At 38.9% G+C, this 18,101-nt stretch overlaps 1 protein-coding gene across 21 annotated transcripts in view; it reads right to left on the bottom strand.

Annotated features, from left to right (window-relative positions):
- TENM2 (teneurin transmembrane protein 2) overlaps positions 1-18,101 on the bottom strand; it is a 1,078,265-nt gene that overhangs the window by 92,270 nt on the left and 967,894 nt on the right. For 13 of the 21 annotated variants that reach the window (XM_064671589.1, XM_064671588.1, XM_064671590.1 and 10 more), the window contains 3 exons: positions 14,433-14,628; positions 11,552-11,653; positions 7,630-7,662 (listed from right to left, as the gene is read on the bottom strand). In XM_064671589.1, the coding sequence (XP_064527659.1) occupies positions 7,630-7,662; positions 11,552-11,653; positions 14,433-14,628 (331 nt within the window). Of the gene's footprint in view, positions 1-7,629; positions 7,663-11,551; positions 11,654-14,432; positions 14,629-15,201; positions 17,146-18,101 lie in introns of those variants that run through there. The other 8 variants (XM_064671607.1, XM_064671605.1, XM_064671602.1 and 5 more) reach the window with 2 other exon arrangements.

Genomic DNA, 18,101 nt, shown 5'->3' on the forward strand with positions numbered 1-18,101 from the left:
TTGTTTGACAACACTTTCCTTCATATTTTCTATTTAAACCTATTTTAATCAGTTGGCTGCACATTTCACTACTTGTCTGCATGCCTATTAGCTTTTACTGGAGTTCATTTACGGATATGAAAGTCTGAAATAACTTCTAAGACCACTCCATGGGTTTTTACCAGTTTATGCTGGTTTTATGCTACTTTCCTGGTGAGAAGCTGCCCCAACCCTAGCAAACTTAGACTCAAGAAAATCATCCTGGAATGGGAGATTGAATGAATCCAAGGCTGTTTTCTCTCATCTGCTCTTTGTGCCTCACAAACATGCCATCTGCACGGTCAGGAAGAACGGTGTTTGAATTCAGAGGTCACTAACTTCTGTCAGGCTGAAATGTTCTGAGGAACAGCGACAATTAGGAAGACCTACAACATCACTTAGGCTGCTCTAAGGCCTTGTGCTCTTCCAGCCAGGAGTCATCTTGTAGAAATCCACCCAGCAGCAGCAGAAGGAACAGCTATGAAAAAACTGTCACCAACATTAGATGCTTCAGGAGTTACTTCATGAAACTGTTTACTTTACGGAACACACAGCTAATTTAAATGATTTAACAGTAGTGGGATCCTACCCTTGCAGGCATCAGGTCAGTATTAAGAGGGAATGTACAGCCTTTCCCAACAATGTTCTGCTGTCCCTGCTTCAGGTGCCCAAGCCCAGCCTTCCCAAGCTCTCCTGTCTAGCTCTGCCAAACTGCACATTAGCAAGGCAGGAAGAGACTCACAGAAGAATTTCCAGAAGGACAAAAAACCCATCAGGTGTGTCAAATCTCTGACATTCAGAAACCATTTGGGGAAAGCAGCACACGCTGACTTAAGCACTAAAGTATGGATGCTTTAATTAATCCGGGGTGAATTTAATTGCTTTAGTTAAGTGGAAATCGGGTTAAAAATGATGCAGAGCATGCTGGGGTGTGTTAAAAACATGACATATGAGTTGGATGAATCGATAAATTAAAAGCGCACAGATGTTTTAATTAAACCCAGGAAACTTAACGAAGACCACTAGAGACTTTTAAGCCTATGATTAATTCAATTCATTTAAAATACCTGTAGAGATATGGGGATGCCTCCATTTTGGGAGGCAAGAAGTCCTCGATCAATAAGTACTTAAGCTGTTCTACAAAAAAAATGGCAAGATTTTTAATAGAAGTGGCTGAACAGCATTTATTGCACAATGAATATTTACATCCTTCTGAACACTCAGCAAACTTCTGCCTCGGCAAAAATTTGTCAAAAATATTTTTCCTCACTGCCTTCAGGGTGAGCCTATCTGTCAAAAAGACAACACTTACTGTTCCTTTCTCTACTATTGTACAAAGTACCTATTTCCATTAGATAATTGCTTAGCTTAACAACTGCTACAAAAATCTATGTAAGAATTACAAACATGTCTTCCCACACTATCTAGCACCAATTTCCAGAACCACAGCAAATTTTTCAAATGAGGCTGGTCACTTGGTACAAGACAATTTTGCTTGATGAATTGACCCTTGTAATATTTTCCAATAACAATAACAATGCAGTCAGTAAGAACAGGGAAAAATCAAAATCAAGGAAATATCAGATACATTGGAACTATTGTAATGGTGGATTGAAAGGACTGAAGCCCCATTACTGCTTTTGTGAAGACGAGCTTAGACAACCTCACTAAACATCAAGAAAGATCTTAGTTCTCTAAAGACAGTGAAGCACAGCTGGGGGAGAGAAAAAGACCACTGTGCTGCCTCACTGGTAAAGCCACAGCTAAACATAAAATGATTTTTAAGTGGCATAAAACAAACTAAACATTGGAGACAGAGAGAAAAAAAGGACATTTGAGTGCACTAGAGACTTGATAAAATTCTGCCAGGAGTCAAATGTCTGGAGGACTTTCTCCTGTCAGTACATTCTGGATTCAACACTTGGTCACAGCCTGTTTCCCCCTCCACTATTGCAGCAGCTCTGCAGCTCTCACTGCCCATGTTAAAGGGAAGTCTGTAGTTCTCTGTGCACGACACTAAAATGATTTGCAAATGGTGGATTGATTTGCAGCCCATCCAGTTTGGGTCCTCCCCATCTCCTACATGGTTAGAGAGAGCAGCACAGTTCAATCTCTTTTTCACATGCATCAGTGCATTCAAGGAAAGAGAAGTTTCCCTGCACTGGTCCTGGTTTACCACAGAAGAATGTGACTGATCAGTTTACCACATATTTTATGCCTTTGAAAAGAAAGGAAACAAACAAACAAACAAACAAACAAACTCTTTTTCTGTGTGAACTAGTAACACAGAATCAGAGCTGTGAAATTCCTGCCTCGAATATAAGCAGTGAAGTCGACACAAGACCGTGCAGAGAAACAAGTTTTACTTTCTAGCAACAGATGGAAACAAACAGATGTTGAAATCAGCTACTGTCACAGACAAGCATGTAGATCTTCATTTGTATCTTGATAACTTCATCACGAGAAAAACTGAGGAGGAAGGGAAAACTAAACTATTTCAGAGGTTTCAGTTGCTGTCTCAGTGGAAAGAACCAGCAAGAAATCAGAGATGATGCTCCAAGCTCACAAAAAGCAGCAGTAAGGACAAAAAGCAAATACCAGAATTATCCTTCCAAACACACATGTGAGGAGTCATAACAGAGAAGCACTAACAGCACGAAATCACTTGTGTTTCTAGAAGAAGGAGCAAAAAAGTGAGATATTTCTTCCAATATTTTTGGTAAAATTTTACACCTTTCCCAGTGAATGCTGTAAAAACTATTTGCTTCTCTGGTAATAGTTCAGCTCTGGCTAAACATCAGTGCAGTAGATGCAGGATTACACCCACAGGCTGCAGTTTAGGATATTTAAAACCTAAGCTGGTTTGGTCTCATTTTAGTTATTACTATTTGCCTTATTAAATTTACCAGAAAAGATTTAAATCATAACATGTTGAATTTCACAGTTCCACATCAGCTGCAGATATTTAAACATTTTTCTACGTTTTGAGTTAGAGATTTTTTTTTGTTTGTTTGAGAAAGTGAAGGGAGATGACAGCTTACTGAATTTAGTCTCACCCGAACAGGGGCTAAATATAGACAAATATCTAAATTACAGGTTCAAACCTAGACATAATGTAGGTATGAATAAAGTCATGCATGCTGAAATATGAAGCTATGATTCAGGGCTGTTTCTGTTTTTCAGGGATGGCAAATGTCTAAGGATCTTTTAAACCAGCTGTATTTCTATGACATGATTTACAATACTACTTAATCATAGCTGCTTCAATGACATTTACCATCAACACAAGGACTCCAGGATGATCCCAACACAACTGTAAAGGCAAACTCTTAGAACTTAATGAAATAACAAACACCAGTACAAGTCCAGGGAGACAAAGCAACCGGAAAACAAAATGTAGATTGCAACACAATTAAATAAGCTAACCAATTAAACACAAAAACAAATTACAAAGCACGCAGCACAGCGAGCACAATTCAGCTCAGCAGAGTATAGTCAGAGCAGAGAGATTCTTGGCCACCAATGGAAGTATCTGAAAGGAAATAAGATTTTTGGCTTGCCAGAACTAAGCTGCACAATGGCCTGTGTTCTGCATGTATTTGCATGCATGTCCACTTCCTTGCTGCACTGGGAACCTTCTGAAATATTCTGCTTAATGGAACACCATTGAAACAGAAAATATTTGTGCAAATAGATGTGTTTGTGCTGCACATATATAAGAAGAGAAGAAAGATAAAACAAGTGAAGTAACTGATAATACAGCAGCCTTCAAAAGCAGCTGTGACAGATCAAATGAATGTACCCAGTTTTCAATAAGTATGAAAATATTACATAATACTGTTGAAGAAAAATCCATTAATAAGATTTTACTGTGTTTCCATGTGCTTTCCATCTTGGACAGAAGTAAACTTTCTTATCATATTAAGCAAGTAAAATTTGGTTCCAGTTCAGCTACAGGACTGCCCATGGCTCTGTCTTTGGTCTCTAAATTTCTACATGTTGGGTAGTGAAAGATAAAGATGCCTGAGTGTTCACTGAAATCAGAGATTCCTTACATGTCCATTTTTTACCTATCATATTTTGTCCATCAGTGGCATCTTGTCCTACAGAATAAGTCTGCCTTCTTAGCTGCACCACTATACTACAAGCTCTTTGGGACATAATTTCAAGTTCATAGGCTGCAACTTGAACTTAGAAACATAGGAAAGGGCAGTGCAATCCACATGCACGAGTCTGGCATTTTAATACAGAAAACAAGTGCTAATTAAGTTGCTACACTAGATGCAAGTATCAGGTATATTTAACAACATTGAGTAAATATCTTTCAAAAAATTAAAGCATTTTTGCTGCCCTGTAGAGGCACAATTATAACAAAAAGAAGGAAGGGCATGCCTCTAAACAACAGGAGCATCCCCACTTGAACTGATTTTTGTAGATAAATTCTTTATAACCTAAGCTCAAAGCTGGAATCAACAGAAGCCATACAAACTTTAAGAACAATGAGAAGCTAATATTTTGCATGTTGAAAGCTATATTTTTAAAGCCTGCCTTCTCAAATAGTCCCAAAGCTAAAAACAGCTCCTGGCTCCTATTTCAACTTTGCAAATATTCTCTTACAAAGAATGTAAAGGATATGAAGCACCAACTCCAGCCCAGTGCAGGTTGGGGAGTGATCTGAGTACTCTTCTGTCACCATCCTGTCACTAACAGCACTGCTAATCCTCTCCTTTAATCTCCCATGTACTGCAGGGACAGGAACATATTTTTAAACAGCAATGAAATGTTAGGATGCTAAATGACTTGTCTTGTAACAGAAATTTAACAAGGTATCTGTTGTAGAATTCTGGAGTCCAGGCTCTCCAGTCCCCTGTTCTTACTTCTAATCTCCCACAGAATTCATGAGGATTGATGAGGAAAGCTGCAGACTAGACATGAGGGCTCCTGTATTCTATTCCTTGGCGCTACTGATTGTGTGCCTTGAGCCCCTTTTGGAGCCATGACCACTAACAATCAGAAAGAATTCAGCCTGTGACCCCATCAGTTCTTGGCTCCTGTTTAAATTGCCAATTAGAACGAGCTGGAGTGATGGATTTTGCGTTGGCTCTACTTGTCTACCTGACACTGGATCAAACCTACTGTCTCATTTCATGCAGGCAAGTAGCAGCTGATAGACAGCAATGCCTGTCAGTCATTGTCAAAATAGCTTTCATGTCCGTTTATTTATTCTGTAATTATTTTAGGCAGAGTTAATGGCACAAACCCCTTTTTACAGACTACTTCAGTTCTGCAAAACTAAGAAAAACGAGGGCAATCACTGTCCTGTACATAAAACTCACTGCAAGGCAACTGAGGACATGATCACTTTGCCAGAAATGAAATAAGTCTGCTAATAAAATATGAGACTGGGAAAACGGGAAGAAAGTTCATAACAAAGGCTTTTTAAGGAACTGAGTCGGAGAGGTGGGAACTGCTGGAGAGGAACGTTGCCAAAGACAGCCTTGTCTGTTCAAGTATCTAAATGATGCTTCCACCCACTGTGAGAGAGGATTTGAGTGACAAGCCAGGGCTGTGCTGCTGCTGCAGCACGCACAGAAGTTGGCACACATACACACATAAACACACATAACCCAAAAACAAACCCACCCAGAAACAGATACAAAGAGAGAAGCTGAACACGCTGAATTTTGTCAACTGCAAGAAAGGATGTGAGATATGTGTGGGTGACAAGTCAGGAATGCAGTATTTCCAAAGAAAAGCATACTTTCTTTTTTTCCCCCCAAGAGTATGATGTAAGTGATGAGACATGCTATGATTATGAACATGTAAAATGCTTACCAATGAAGTTATTTCTTCTTTAATTTATCTTTTCTCTCTAAACCCCTATTTCTCAGCCCTAGCCTGCATTCTTGCTCTGTCCCAGTGGATGATACCATCACTCCACCTATTATTAAGGTTCATAATCTGGATATTATTTTTTACTTGTTTTCTCCCCTCAGGCTTTGACAAAGTCTTACAGATTTTTTTTCTGCATTGCATCTCTTGGTCAGAATTCTGCCCTGGCTTTCAGCAAATAAAATCAACATTAAATAAACACCTATTTCAACATGTTGATAAATTCAGTCTCATTCAGTCATGTTTATATGCAACAGTGCTGCAAAAAATCATGTTGTTAATTTGTTAATCTATCCTTCAACTGTGTCACTTTTCTTTCCTGGTCCTGTTTTAGGTCTTTTCCTCCTATCACACAGAACACCAGCTTCATGCTCTAACTCCATTCACAGACCCCCTTCACCCCACACTGTTCACTGCTCAAATTCTGACTTCAGCCTTTCTAGGATTTAGGATGCTTTTGAGAGTCAAACTTTAAAACTTCCTTCTTTGAGCTGTTTCCTATGGTCAGTCTCCCCATTTGCCCTCCATTATCCACCAGATGTTATGTTTTTGCCCCATTATCCCTCTTAAAACTCTATTTTGCAGCAGTCACACTGCTGGTGTGTTTTTAACACTGCATAATAACTGTTTTTCCTTATATCTCCACATTAATTCCCTTTCAACTTGTATAGATCTGGTTAGTTCCTGGAGTCAGGCACTGCTTTTATTTATTTGTTTTGCATGTAAAGTACTACCCACAATAGATTAGCTTTAACAAATACTATTGCTCATGAAAATCTCCTCATAATACCACAAACCCAGCATCTTTCCTATTCTATTGTCCCTCTCCAGCTCTTTGCTCTGCAAACCAACCAGGTGTGGGTGTCTGCATATTTAATCTGAATAACTTCACTTATCTGATCTACAACCTGTTACTGCAGTGACTTGAACAGTACCAGACACATGTTCTATTTGTCTGTGCCACTGAGGACCCAAAGTGCTGCCTCACCTCAGGTCCCATCTCCTCTGTGCAGGACAGGCAAAGGAAACAGGCTATTCAGTATTCAACTTTCAAAGTCCAGGGGGTCTCTGTTTGCTTGAGCCATTTTTAGTTCCTAAAATTTCAAGCCAAGTTTTGAAGACAAACACTGTTTTCCTTACTGACATAGAGAGGACGAGCTCCTATACATTACCAGCCTGATACCATTTATATGTGTGGGCCACGTGCTCTACACAGCAATGAACCAAATACTGAATTATTCAGCAGGATGCACCCCAAAATTCATGTTTTCTCCATTGTAATCACTCCCAGAACATCTTATGCCACTGGGAGCATTCTGGACATGGCACAAAGAGAACAGTTTCAAGCAGCGTATTCAATTGATGGAAAAACATTACTTTATGCACTATTGTCCAAGCAATAAGCCTCCAAAAAACCTCAGAGTAGGAAGAGTCTCAAACAACTGAAATCAGAATAACAACTGAAAAAAAGCATGAGTTGCTTCTTCCAGCAATTATACCTTACTTACCTAATAATTGTCAGCTTTTTACATTTTTATACATGGATTAATAGCACACACACAACAAAGAAAATGGCAGTGGTAGGAACTCTTATTGTGGTGCAAACAGCAAATCCATTAGAGTCAATTTAAAAAGAGAGACTACACTTTACAGCTTAGTAACTATTTCAAACTAAATAGATGTTGCAAAAGAAATGAAAAGAAATTTAAAAAAACCTACCCTTCTTTTTATACTTATTAAAGTGGCGCCGTCCTTTGCCAGTAAGCCAAAAACAAACAGAATGAAAATAAAATAATGAAAAACCCACACAAGGAGAACAGGAAAAGAAACCGCGAATAACATAAATCTGATTAATTAGAGTTCTTAAAAATCAGATTAAAAAGTCAACTGATCAAACATCGTACAAATTTTTGGTTTTAAAAAAATCCCAAAGCCTTCAATCCATTCAGATTAAAATATTAAACATGTTTCTTATTACATTGCATAATCAGCTAGAAGTATCTGCTAAATGGCAACTTCATGGCAGTTGACATAAGCTACTTGAGTCCATTTTTGTCCTTCTTTTACTAATCAGACACCATCTCTTAGCAGGCTATGCTCATCATGCCAATGTACAAATCCCGTGTGATGGCACATTGTTCACCTTTCCAGATTAGCAAAAGATGCTTATGATGCAAATCCTAGCATTTCAAAATGCAAAATTAAAGGAGGCTCTGTGCTCAGTTGCAAAACAGTACATGACAGTGTCTTTGGAAGTAGCTTTGTTAAAGGAGTGGAAGAGTTGCATGCCCTTCAAATATCTTCTGAGGTGAAGTGAAATTGTAGCCAACTCTGAGTCACTTCTAGGAACTCAACTCACTGTGTCACCGAACTCTACAAATGGTGAATGCAGGATGCCTGCTGGCAGATTTACCACAGAACTTGAAAAACCAAACTATGAGCAGACATCAACAGCAGGAACACTAAGGAAGAAGGACATCTTGATATAACTCAGTGGTTATGTCATAGAGGTTACAGAAAAATAGAGATGAATATAAAAAGGTGACAGCACACCAAAATAAGATGATCATAGCTGCATGTCTGATTCTTTAATTGATCCTTGGCCATAGCATCAGTTTTCATCAATAACTCCTACAGATAATTGTGGACTGGAGGTTACTCACAGTGCAGGTCAATTCACAGCAAATCTTCCACTGGCTTTAACTGTACACATTTGCTTTGTCAGGACTCATCTCCACACATTGAATTATCCTCTGATCAGCAGATTTTCTTTTTTTTTTTGTATGCTATGTCTTATCCATATGAGATCAAAATGTACCATTACCTTTTCTGTATGTTAGATGAAATTCTTTAACCTTAATTAGGTTACACTCCAAATGATTTCAAAGGGAATCCTGCCCCAGCAAGGATGGAGTAAATCTGTTGATATTGGATACTTGAGAATAAGCTATTTCCACAGGTAAGGGTGAGAAATAACCCCCTCTCCCCAGTATTTGGCAGGAGTGTTTAGGAGGGGGAAGTTTGTACCACTTCAATCAGGGTATGAAAGTACTACAGCCTGTGGGGTTGAGCCAAAAGTTCATCTCTTTCCAGTAATTTTCATGGTATTTTCCTGGAGCTAATGGATCTTCAGTCATGTCTGTGCTGTCTCCCACAGCTTTCCCTCATTTTCATCTTTTAGAACAACCTGGATGGAGTAGTACCTGTGCACTGCCTGCAAATAGTTTGCAGGGGACTCCTCCAATGATTCACTGTCTCTGGTGGCCTCAAGATCAGCCCTGTAACAGGGCATTCACTGCTATAAAGGATCACGCTTCCTAACTATCAAACTTGGGTTTCACCCAAAGTGAAGCTCTCAGACTGCTGTGTTGCTGCATGGACCAAGTTCTAAAAGCCATCTGAGGAGCTTGTTCACATTTCTCCCGTATTTCTTTATCTGAGTCTTGCCTTAAATTGTTCTACAGAGGAGAAATGAGACATTAAAAGATGTGTTGCTAGGGAAATAATAATTAAAAAAATCCGATTGAAAGAAAATCATTATACTTCCATACTTGTGACAGCTTAAATATAAATTTAATATTACTGTAAATGTACATTTAACATGTGTCCATACATGGCATATGCTGGAAAAGGTGCAATTCTCTATCTCACTGTACTGTGTTTTACCATGCATACAATCCCAATTTCGATTTCTGCCTTCTCAAACTGCTCTCACATATAATGAGCAGTCAAGCGAGCAGAAAAATCTGTGGCCATGCGAACAGGCATGGAAATGCCTGTGAAATGGGTGAGGCACAGAGCCCTTACACCCAGCTAACTCAGCCACAGTTCTGGGCAGGGCTCACAGGGTGATGTTGTGCAGTTCTGTTCCTGCACAGAAACACCAGCGCTGTCAACACGCCCCTGTTGTCATTTTAGGTAGCTTTCCAAGGTTCTTTGTTCTTTAGAAATACCACGATGTCTGACAAGAAAACAGTGGAATAGTTGAAAGAAGCTTCCAAGAAACCATTCCTGCTTTTGAGGGGAAAGAGACAACACAGAAAGGACAAAGCGGGAAGCAGAGGGAATGCACTGAGGGGCAGGAGAAGCCTGACAGATACAGATACAGTTTGACGCCCTAGAAAAAAAAGCTATTTTATCTGTCACAGCCTGAACAAAGTATTTTCTAGCATTAACACAGCATACAGTGTTACACAGAGGTTGAGTACACAATGCAGGATTGCTCCACAACTCAAAATGCAAATGAGTTGATATGATGGCCATGTATGTGTGAAGGGTGGCAGTGAAGCACACAGTCACTGCATGCACACTTTCACAGGTTAACACCACAGAAATGCATACAGCTGTCAATCTGTATTTATAGCACACATTATCACACCATTTACTTTGTGGGATACAGATATCTCCTCTCTCTACTTGCCAGCTGTCTTAATTTCTCAGGTAATCAAACAACATGCACGCTGTATTTGAAGCATTCTTTAAAATGAGCAGGGTGAGCACTGAAATAACAGCATTAGCTCTCCAAGGCCCTTGGGGGTCTCTATTTTACTTTTTTTAATTTTTTTTTTTTGTACTGGGGCACCTTCAAGAGCCAAATATGGAGACACTAAATGGAAATTACTCCCTCCAGTACAACTACAACAGCTACTCAAGGAGTATTTCACAGACAGGCATGAGTATGCTGGATGTTACAGCAGGGAGAGGGGTGGGGCACAAATAACTGTCCTCAGGACTGGATCAGGGGTCTAAGAAGAAATGAGCAAATTTCTAAGGCCCTTCAAGTTATTTAAGAAAGCTTGCAAACACCAGGCATTCCCTCTTCGAACTCTAACAACCCTATCCCTGTGGAAAACTACTGTGAGCACAACATTGACAGTGGGCCTAAATCTCACACAAACTAAGAAGGAAGCAAACTGTAAAATGTTATGAGTGTCCTCAGGAACATCAGGGAATACAAACAAACCACTGAATTTAGACAAAATATCTGATACTAGCTGTATAACTAAAGAGCTCCTCCTTTATGAATCTTTTCCCTATGACAGCTATCCCAAACTCAGAAAAACTTAATAAACACATTGTGCCAATCCACAGATGTCATTTAGATTTCTGCTTAATCCTTGACAGTAACGTATTTCCCAGTTTTAGTTGTTAAAATTTACAACTGACATTTAAGAAAAGGTTTATTTTAAGATTTTATCAAGGCCTACTTATTTTCCTACAAGAGGCGAAGTTCCTTTGGTCAAAGTAACTGTATATACAAGAAAGATGCTTTGTGCTAGAAGTAAGGCTTAGGCAAGCCAGAATATATACTACATGCTGTCAATGAAGAGAATCAGTCTTTTGTTGCAGATTAGTTAATGATTATCAGAAAGCATTGATAATTCATCCACTTTTACAGAAAATAAATTTATTTTCTGCCACTTCTGTCTGCTACCTCTGCCACAAAAAAGCTGCAGCAATGCAAGTTCATAGGTAATGTAGAAACACTTCCTCTTGATCCTATTGAACTTGAGATCTAAGGAAAAAAAAGCATATTGATCTATTTGAATCTAGCTTGGACCCATGCTAGCAAGCGGGCACTGCAGATCCCGACATCACAAACACACACTGTGGTTATTTGTAAATACAGGGAAAATGATACCTTTAGCACAGTCTGCTCCATGAAATCCTGGAAAACAGTGGCAGACACCTGACACACACTCGCCATTCCCGTGGCAATGACGTGGGCAGTCTTGCACTGAATCTGAAACACAAGAAACACAGCCAGTCAGCCTACTCATTTTTGTTGCTTAATTTTTCTTCAGTTTACTTTGTCTTCAATGCTTAGAGGAACAGCCCCTAATAACATGAACACCACAAGGTTTGGGTGAAGCAGAATGTACCAAATTTTGTGGCAGCATGAATAGGTGTTGAGATCTAGAGATACACTGAAGTGTCACGTTCAGTCTCTGGGCACCATTAGAACTCAAAGTTTTCTGACAGTGCTCAAGCCCTCTGTTCCAACAGATTGGTGGGACCTCTGAAGACCTTCAGAGCTATGTTGAAATTTATATTATGCAGCAAACATAACATTTCACCAGGAAAATCAACACTTTCCCTCCTGCAATGAGACACTGTTCCTGCACAACCACTCTGCCATGGGACACTGATTATCCCAAGGACTGTATATTCTTTGCCTTCTACAGACATTTAAAGGCTCATTAATTAAACTGACAAAAATATCTGCTGAACGTGACAGAAAGGAGCTCTTTTCTTCTGGCAAATACACTTGATCCTAAAAAAAAAAAAAATGAATTAAAAAGGTGCAAGTAGCTCTGCAAGAGGATGAAGGAAAATTCTGTAAAATCTGAGGACAAAGTTTAACATTAGAGTGACTGACTGAAGTGATGACTTCAATAATATGAGGAGAATAGGTACATCAGCCTGGTAACATTTCAGCTGTACCAACACACTAATTTTCCATGATTTCTGTTATTATTTGGATAATACATAACTACTTTGCATAATAACAACCTAGAAATAAAATTCCAATTTTGAAATGAATTCTTAAAATCATTTTAATTTGAAAGCTGTTGGATTTCAGTGGAACATATTTTCAACACTGAATTATCGGAGCAAAAATCTAATTGGGCAGTTGTTACACTTCACTGTTACTCCCTGTTGTTGTGGCTTCAAACTAAATGGCTCTGTCAGTCCCAGACACCAAACCAAGAGCATCTGTACAAGACAGAAAATAAAATTTGGATTTGGAACCAGCAGAAACATACAGAGTATTTTTTGTCAAATTAAACTTCAAAGAACAAAAGGACTCAAGTACAACTTTAAATCTAATTTCACAGTTGCAGGACACCAAATACAAAATGTCTAAAGCAAATTCTCAAAGAGATGTCATCAGCTTGGCCTCCTGAAATGATTCATGTAAACAACGAAGAGAAAAATTGAAATGTAATGCTCAAAGATATCAATTTGTCTCATGAAGGAGCTTGTTTATAGATTTATGCATTATTTTGCTTCATGGCACACAAAAGCATTCTTCTATGTATTCAAAATCATGGTAAATTTAGTATTGTCTGGGAGTTAACACAATTTCTGTTATTTTTTCTTCTCTTCCACACCAGAGAGACATTCAGCTGTCTCAGATCCTTTGATTATGAAGTGTCTGATGTGGGTGTGTGTAGAACCACCTCTGAACCAGATAAAACACTATACTTTTCTCTGGATTTCATTCCAATTACTATCATTGCACTACCAAGTAGTCTACCTGACTGTTAGACCTTTGATGATCTTGAAAGCTGTAGCCTAGACCAGACAACTCTTTTAAGGGCATAAGGGATAACTTTATGATATCCTAAGGTTATCATAACGGGGGCATAACAAGATACAAGCACAAATGTTGGTTTTGGAGAAGCAGAAAAAGCCTTCTATGGGCAAATATGCAAATCTCTCTCTCTATATATATATATCAACATGTATAGCACCTTAACTCTTACAAAGCCACATATAAGCTATGAAAAAACAATAATTTCTTCATCTTAACTGAGGTTAACAGAAATAATTATGTTCATACTTAATGACAGTATTGACTATCCACCTACACCCTTCTTGGGACTTAAGCCAACAAACTGAATTTTATACTAGTGTAAAAGGGAAAAAAATTAACTTCATATTATTAATCAGGTAAGGTTGGAAAATACCTCTGACTATTCAGTTTAAAGTTTAAAAACTGACTTGTACTTTTTGCAGCTTCTCTTTCCCTGAACTAACAGGAATTTATACAATACAGTGCCATTCAACACTTCACCAGCCAGGGCAGAATATAAGACAGACTATCTCAGAAATTGTTATGCCTCTGTGACAAGACAGTCAGCAAAGTTCATTAAGTGCTTCAAAGTTCAACAAATCCAATAAAGCCTGGAGAATTTACACTCACTTTGATTTTCAAATAAATGTAACCCTATTCTTCTAACAAAACTGCAGGCAAGATGTTTGGCTCTTGATTCCACCATGTTGAGGAGACGACTCACTATTAGGTGAGTGGTAAGCTGTAAGACAGCAATACAGCTAATTAACTGACTCAATTAATCTCTAGGGTGGCTGCAAACAATAACCTCATTTGCAGGTATCGTTTTCTTGAGCTGTCTTTCTACTAAGATTAAACAGCTCTCCTGTTGGATCCTATTCCACCTGGTGTAAAGAAGCTTCTTCAGAGAAGCAAATAAGAGGTATAAAAATGACAGATAAGGGAGAGGAATATTAACTGGGGAATGCTTCAAACCAGACTGAACTTATCTGAGCCTTGTGTTCCAAAACTAGACTCAAGATGTATGGAAATGCTAAAATCTTAAGAGGGAAATCAGCAATTAAAAATTTGCTCTTTGTCAAGAGTAGTGTTGAGGGAAAAAAAAAGCACAACATAACATAAGGACAAACAACAAACAGAAGATTGCAAGAAAGTATTACAACTTTGAGTGAGGGAAAGTGCAAACAGAAAGGAAAAACGCTCAGCTGGTGGAAACACCTACCCAAAATGACTGTACTGAAAGAAACCACTTCCTTGTCCTTGCCATCGTTGTAAAATGCCAGGTGCCACAAACCCACGTCCAGGTACTGGACAAACACGGCCTCGTTCTGCACAAGGGTCTGAATGCTCCGACGTTCCCGGGGGGACTCCACCACACTCCATTTCTCTTTGCCATCCAAGCGTTCCATGAAATCATACTGCAGGGGAAAAAAAAGGGGGAAAAAAAAGAACAAAACAAAACAAAACACCACAAACAAACCAACCCCCAAACAAACAGAGCTGAATGCACAATGGTATTTCAGCTCAAAGTCTCCTCTACCTTGTTATAAAATGGTATTTCTGAAAGACGGGTCAACGTGAAACTAACATTTACCAGTTGACCATGGAACACACATTCTGTGAATTATGCAGCTTTCTTCTGTATAGGTGACCAAAAAATGTATAAATGGTACTGCTTAACAGGATGGTTTTTGAGAAAAAATTTGAAATCTATGATTTGACCCGTTACTTTTAGGTTCCAGCTTTCAAAGCTGAAAATGTTCAGCCTTGGAGACACACACACCCTTTTCTAAGCAATCACCTACAACAAATTCTTGCTGCAACAGGAGCAGACATCTGAGATGTAGCTCCAGACACACCACTGAACGGAAGCCCCCGGAACGTGGAACAGGAATAGCACAAACAGGAAATGTGTGTCTAAGTTTGGGTAACTCAGCACCTGATAAAAATACACTGCTCAAGTTTTACATCACAGAGTCAAAGTTGCTTACCTGAGGTTGTTTGTGGAACAATCAGGGGCAAGTATGGCACAATAACCAGAGGGAGCATGGAAAGGAATAACACAAATCAAGTGGCTGAAGGAATTGAACTTATATTAAGGAAAACTGAGAATTTCTGGTTGGATGGTTTCCAAGTATGGTAGAACACTGCATTAATCTTTGGAAAAGGGATCAAACAGAGCAAGTGATTATTTAGAGTATAAGAGGGATGGCACCATTAATGGCATGGAACTAAAAAAAGAAAGAAAGAAATTTAAGATGAATGTCAGATAAGTTTCCCATCTATTAAGCTCAGTAAATAGCCTCCCAATGGAGATGCCACAATTAAACAGGACTGGAAGAAATATTGGTTAGTCTACAACAGGGAATAACTCTGCATAACAAAGCAGCTGGACTAGCTTTCCTAATAGGCTTTTTTTCTGTCTTTATTGTCTGTGATTCTGGAGCTCTCAAGCTGATGCTAATGCTCAACTGAGTGGCTCTCATAGTCCCTATCTAAGGGAAGCCCTTAAGAAACAACAAAAACAATATATCTAATCTTTTGATAGTTGTATAACAAGTCCCCTATGAAAACACATCTTGTTTTAGACACATTTATCTGTGTAGGAGTAGATAGAGATAGATAGACATGTCTAAAGAAAGATGTATGTGTTCAATAAAATACAGTAATAGCATGTGCTTGCTTGCCAGTAGCTTCATTACATTTCCCTCCGTTATCTCTAACACATACAGGCTGTGCTTGCAACAGCTATGAGAAAACATCAACCTTCCCTTGCTTTCAGTTTAAACAGAAAACTGTAATTTTGCATCCTAAACAGAATAAACATCCACAGGGGGATGTCTTGTACCCAGCACTCCACTCATTAACAGCGAGTCCTAGCAAATAATATACAATATGCAATAAAATAATGAAGATTCTCCCTTCTAGTGGAAGAGACTGAATGGATTTAACACTTTAGTGCCATGTCTCACATCTGTCTAAAACTGGGATATAAAAGCTCACCTCGCCAGCTGAAAATTTTTAAGTTATATACCAGCAATACACTTGGCCTTATAACAATGGGAAATATATGGAAGTTCTATTGGCTTCCTAGTAAACATGTGGATCTTACACCAATATATGTAGCCACAAAGGAAATCTGTGGCAGGGAGGAGGAATTTGAGCCCAAACCTACTAAAGCTAAAAGCTATCATCACATTATCCACTCTTTCCTATGCCTTTAAACATGGGACAGTGCAAGAGAAGTGGAATAAAAAGTGTCACCATCCTGTTAATATCAGATTGCCATCCACTTGAGCCTTTTCTCACATGGCATTTTTACAGGGGAAGGTAAATCAGCCAAATTAGTACATTTAAGCCAAAGCACACCAGAGATTTAGAGAATTCTGGGACGTCAGTAATTTTCAGAGGATCTGAGGTATCAAACACACATATCTCTATCTCTTAAATCAATGACATTTGGAAACACTGCTAAAACCCACTGTCTAACAGTCAGAGGTTAAGGACAGACTCATCACCTCCTTGGGAAATGTTATTACTCGGGCAACATCTTGGGGAAAAGAAATTGTGCTCTTCAGAACAATCGCTCACAAAGGGTCAACTAAGGAAGCAGCAATAAAAGCTGACATTTCTCACTGGCAACACGCTGTTCGTCCCTGCTTGTGCTGGCAGGTTCCTCTGCCTCCCCTCTGTTTGATGCTGATTCCACCTCATGGAGTGGAGAAGGCTCAGCAGTTGGCCAGATCGAAGGGGAAGAGTGTTCAGCCTGAAGCTGCTTGAAGTAGTTTGAGCTGCACAATCTCTTTTCACGATGACGGGGTGTGACCCAGTGAGAGCAGATCCCTTGGCACGACTCCCTGTAAGGCTGTGATTTTAACTCTGGTACAGTTAAGGCTGGCCTTGCCCCTCTTTGATCAAACTATGAAAAATAATTTAATGCTCAGGCAAAAAAACGACTAAACCTGAATAACTCTATGAATGGTTAAGTACCGGTGCAAACTGATACAGAATGTAACTATACATTTTTATGCCTCTTTGGATTCCTCAGGACTGAGAGGGGGAAAAAAAAAAAGATAATGATCTGCTGGTGGTTCCCTGGGTGTACTAATCTTAATGTGTCAGCAAGGACCAGGTATATGTACCCCAAAATTGAAAATCCCTGACTGAAGAGCCACTGAGATGGCACTGTGAATTCATAACCCGATCAGATTTCTTCACATGGTTGGCTGAATCATCATTTTGCTTCTCCTGGCCCTGTTGATTTTCTGATTTACCACACTTGAGAGATTAATTACTTTTATATAATGTTGTGCTGAAGATATCAGTCTTGCTTTAAAGCTACTTATTGGCATATATGAATAGATTAGAAGACCCATCTAGGAAAAGAAGGCAAGTAGTTTCATGATCATTAAGAAGCAACTGTGGAATTCTTAATCTAACACACACAACACAACTGCTAGGGAAGAGACTGCTAAATCACACGAATTAGGGAATGCATGTGTCAAACCAACCCAAATCTCTGAAGTAATTTGGATGTTTCAATGACTTTTGACTTTTTTTCCCTTTTTTTTAATGATCCTTTATATTTCATGGTTTCATGCTGAAAGTCACACAAAAATGGCAAAAACTGCTCAGGAACAACATGCAGCAGAAATCCCAAATGACTACATCATCAGAGTTCAATTTTGCAGCAGGGAGTACTTACTATGATTAAAGCCCCATATAAGCAAGTGACTTGCCAACCTACCTCACTAAACAAATTCCAAATTCACACTCTCGGTGAGTTTGTTTATTTTTACTACCCAGCATATCGAAACCCTACTGCTTACTTTTATTTACAAACCTAAAATCTCATACTAAGTTCTTTCTGGGCAATTTGTTTTTATAATTT

The sequence above is a fragment of the Pseudopipra pipra genome, chromosome 15 (genome assembly GCF_036250125.1).
Source record: "Pseudopipra pipra isolate bDixPip1 chromosome 15, bDixPip1.hap1, whole genome shotgun sequence".
NCBI lineage: Eukaryota > Metazoa > Chordata > Aves > Passeriformes > Pipridae > Pseudopipra > Pseudopipra pipra.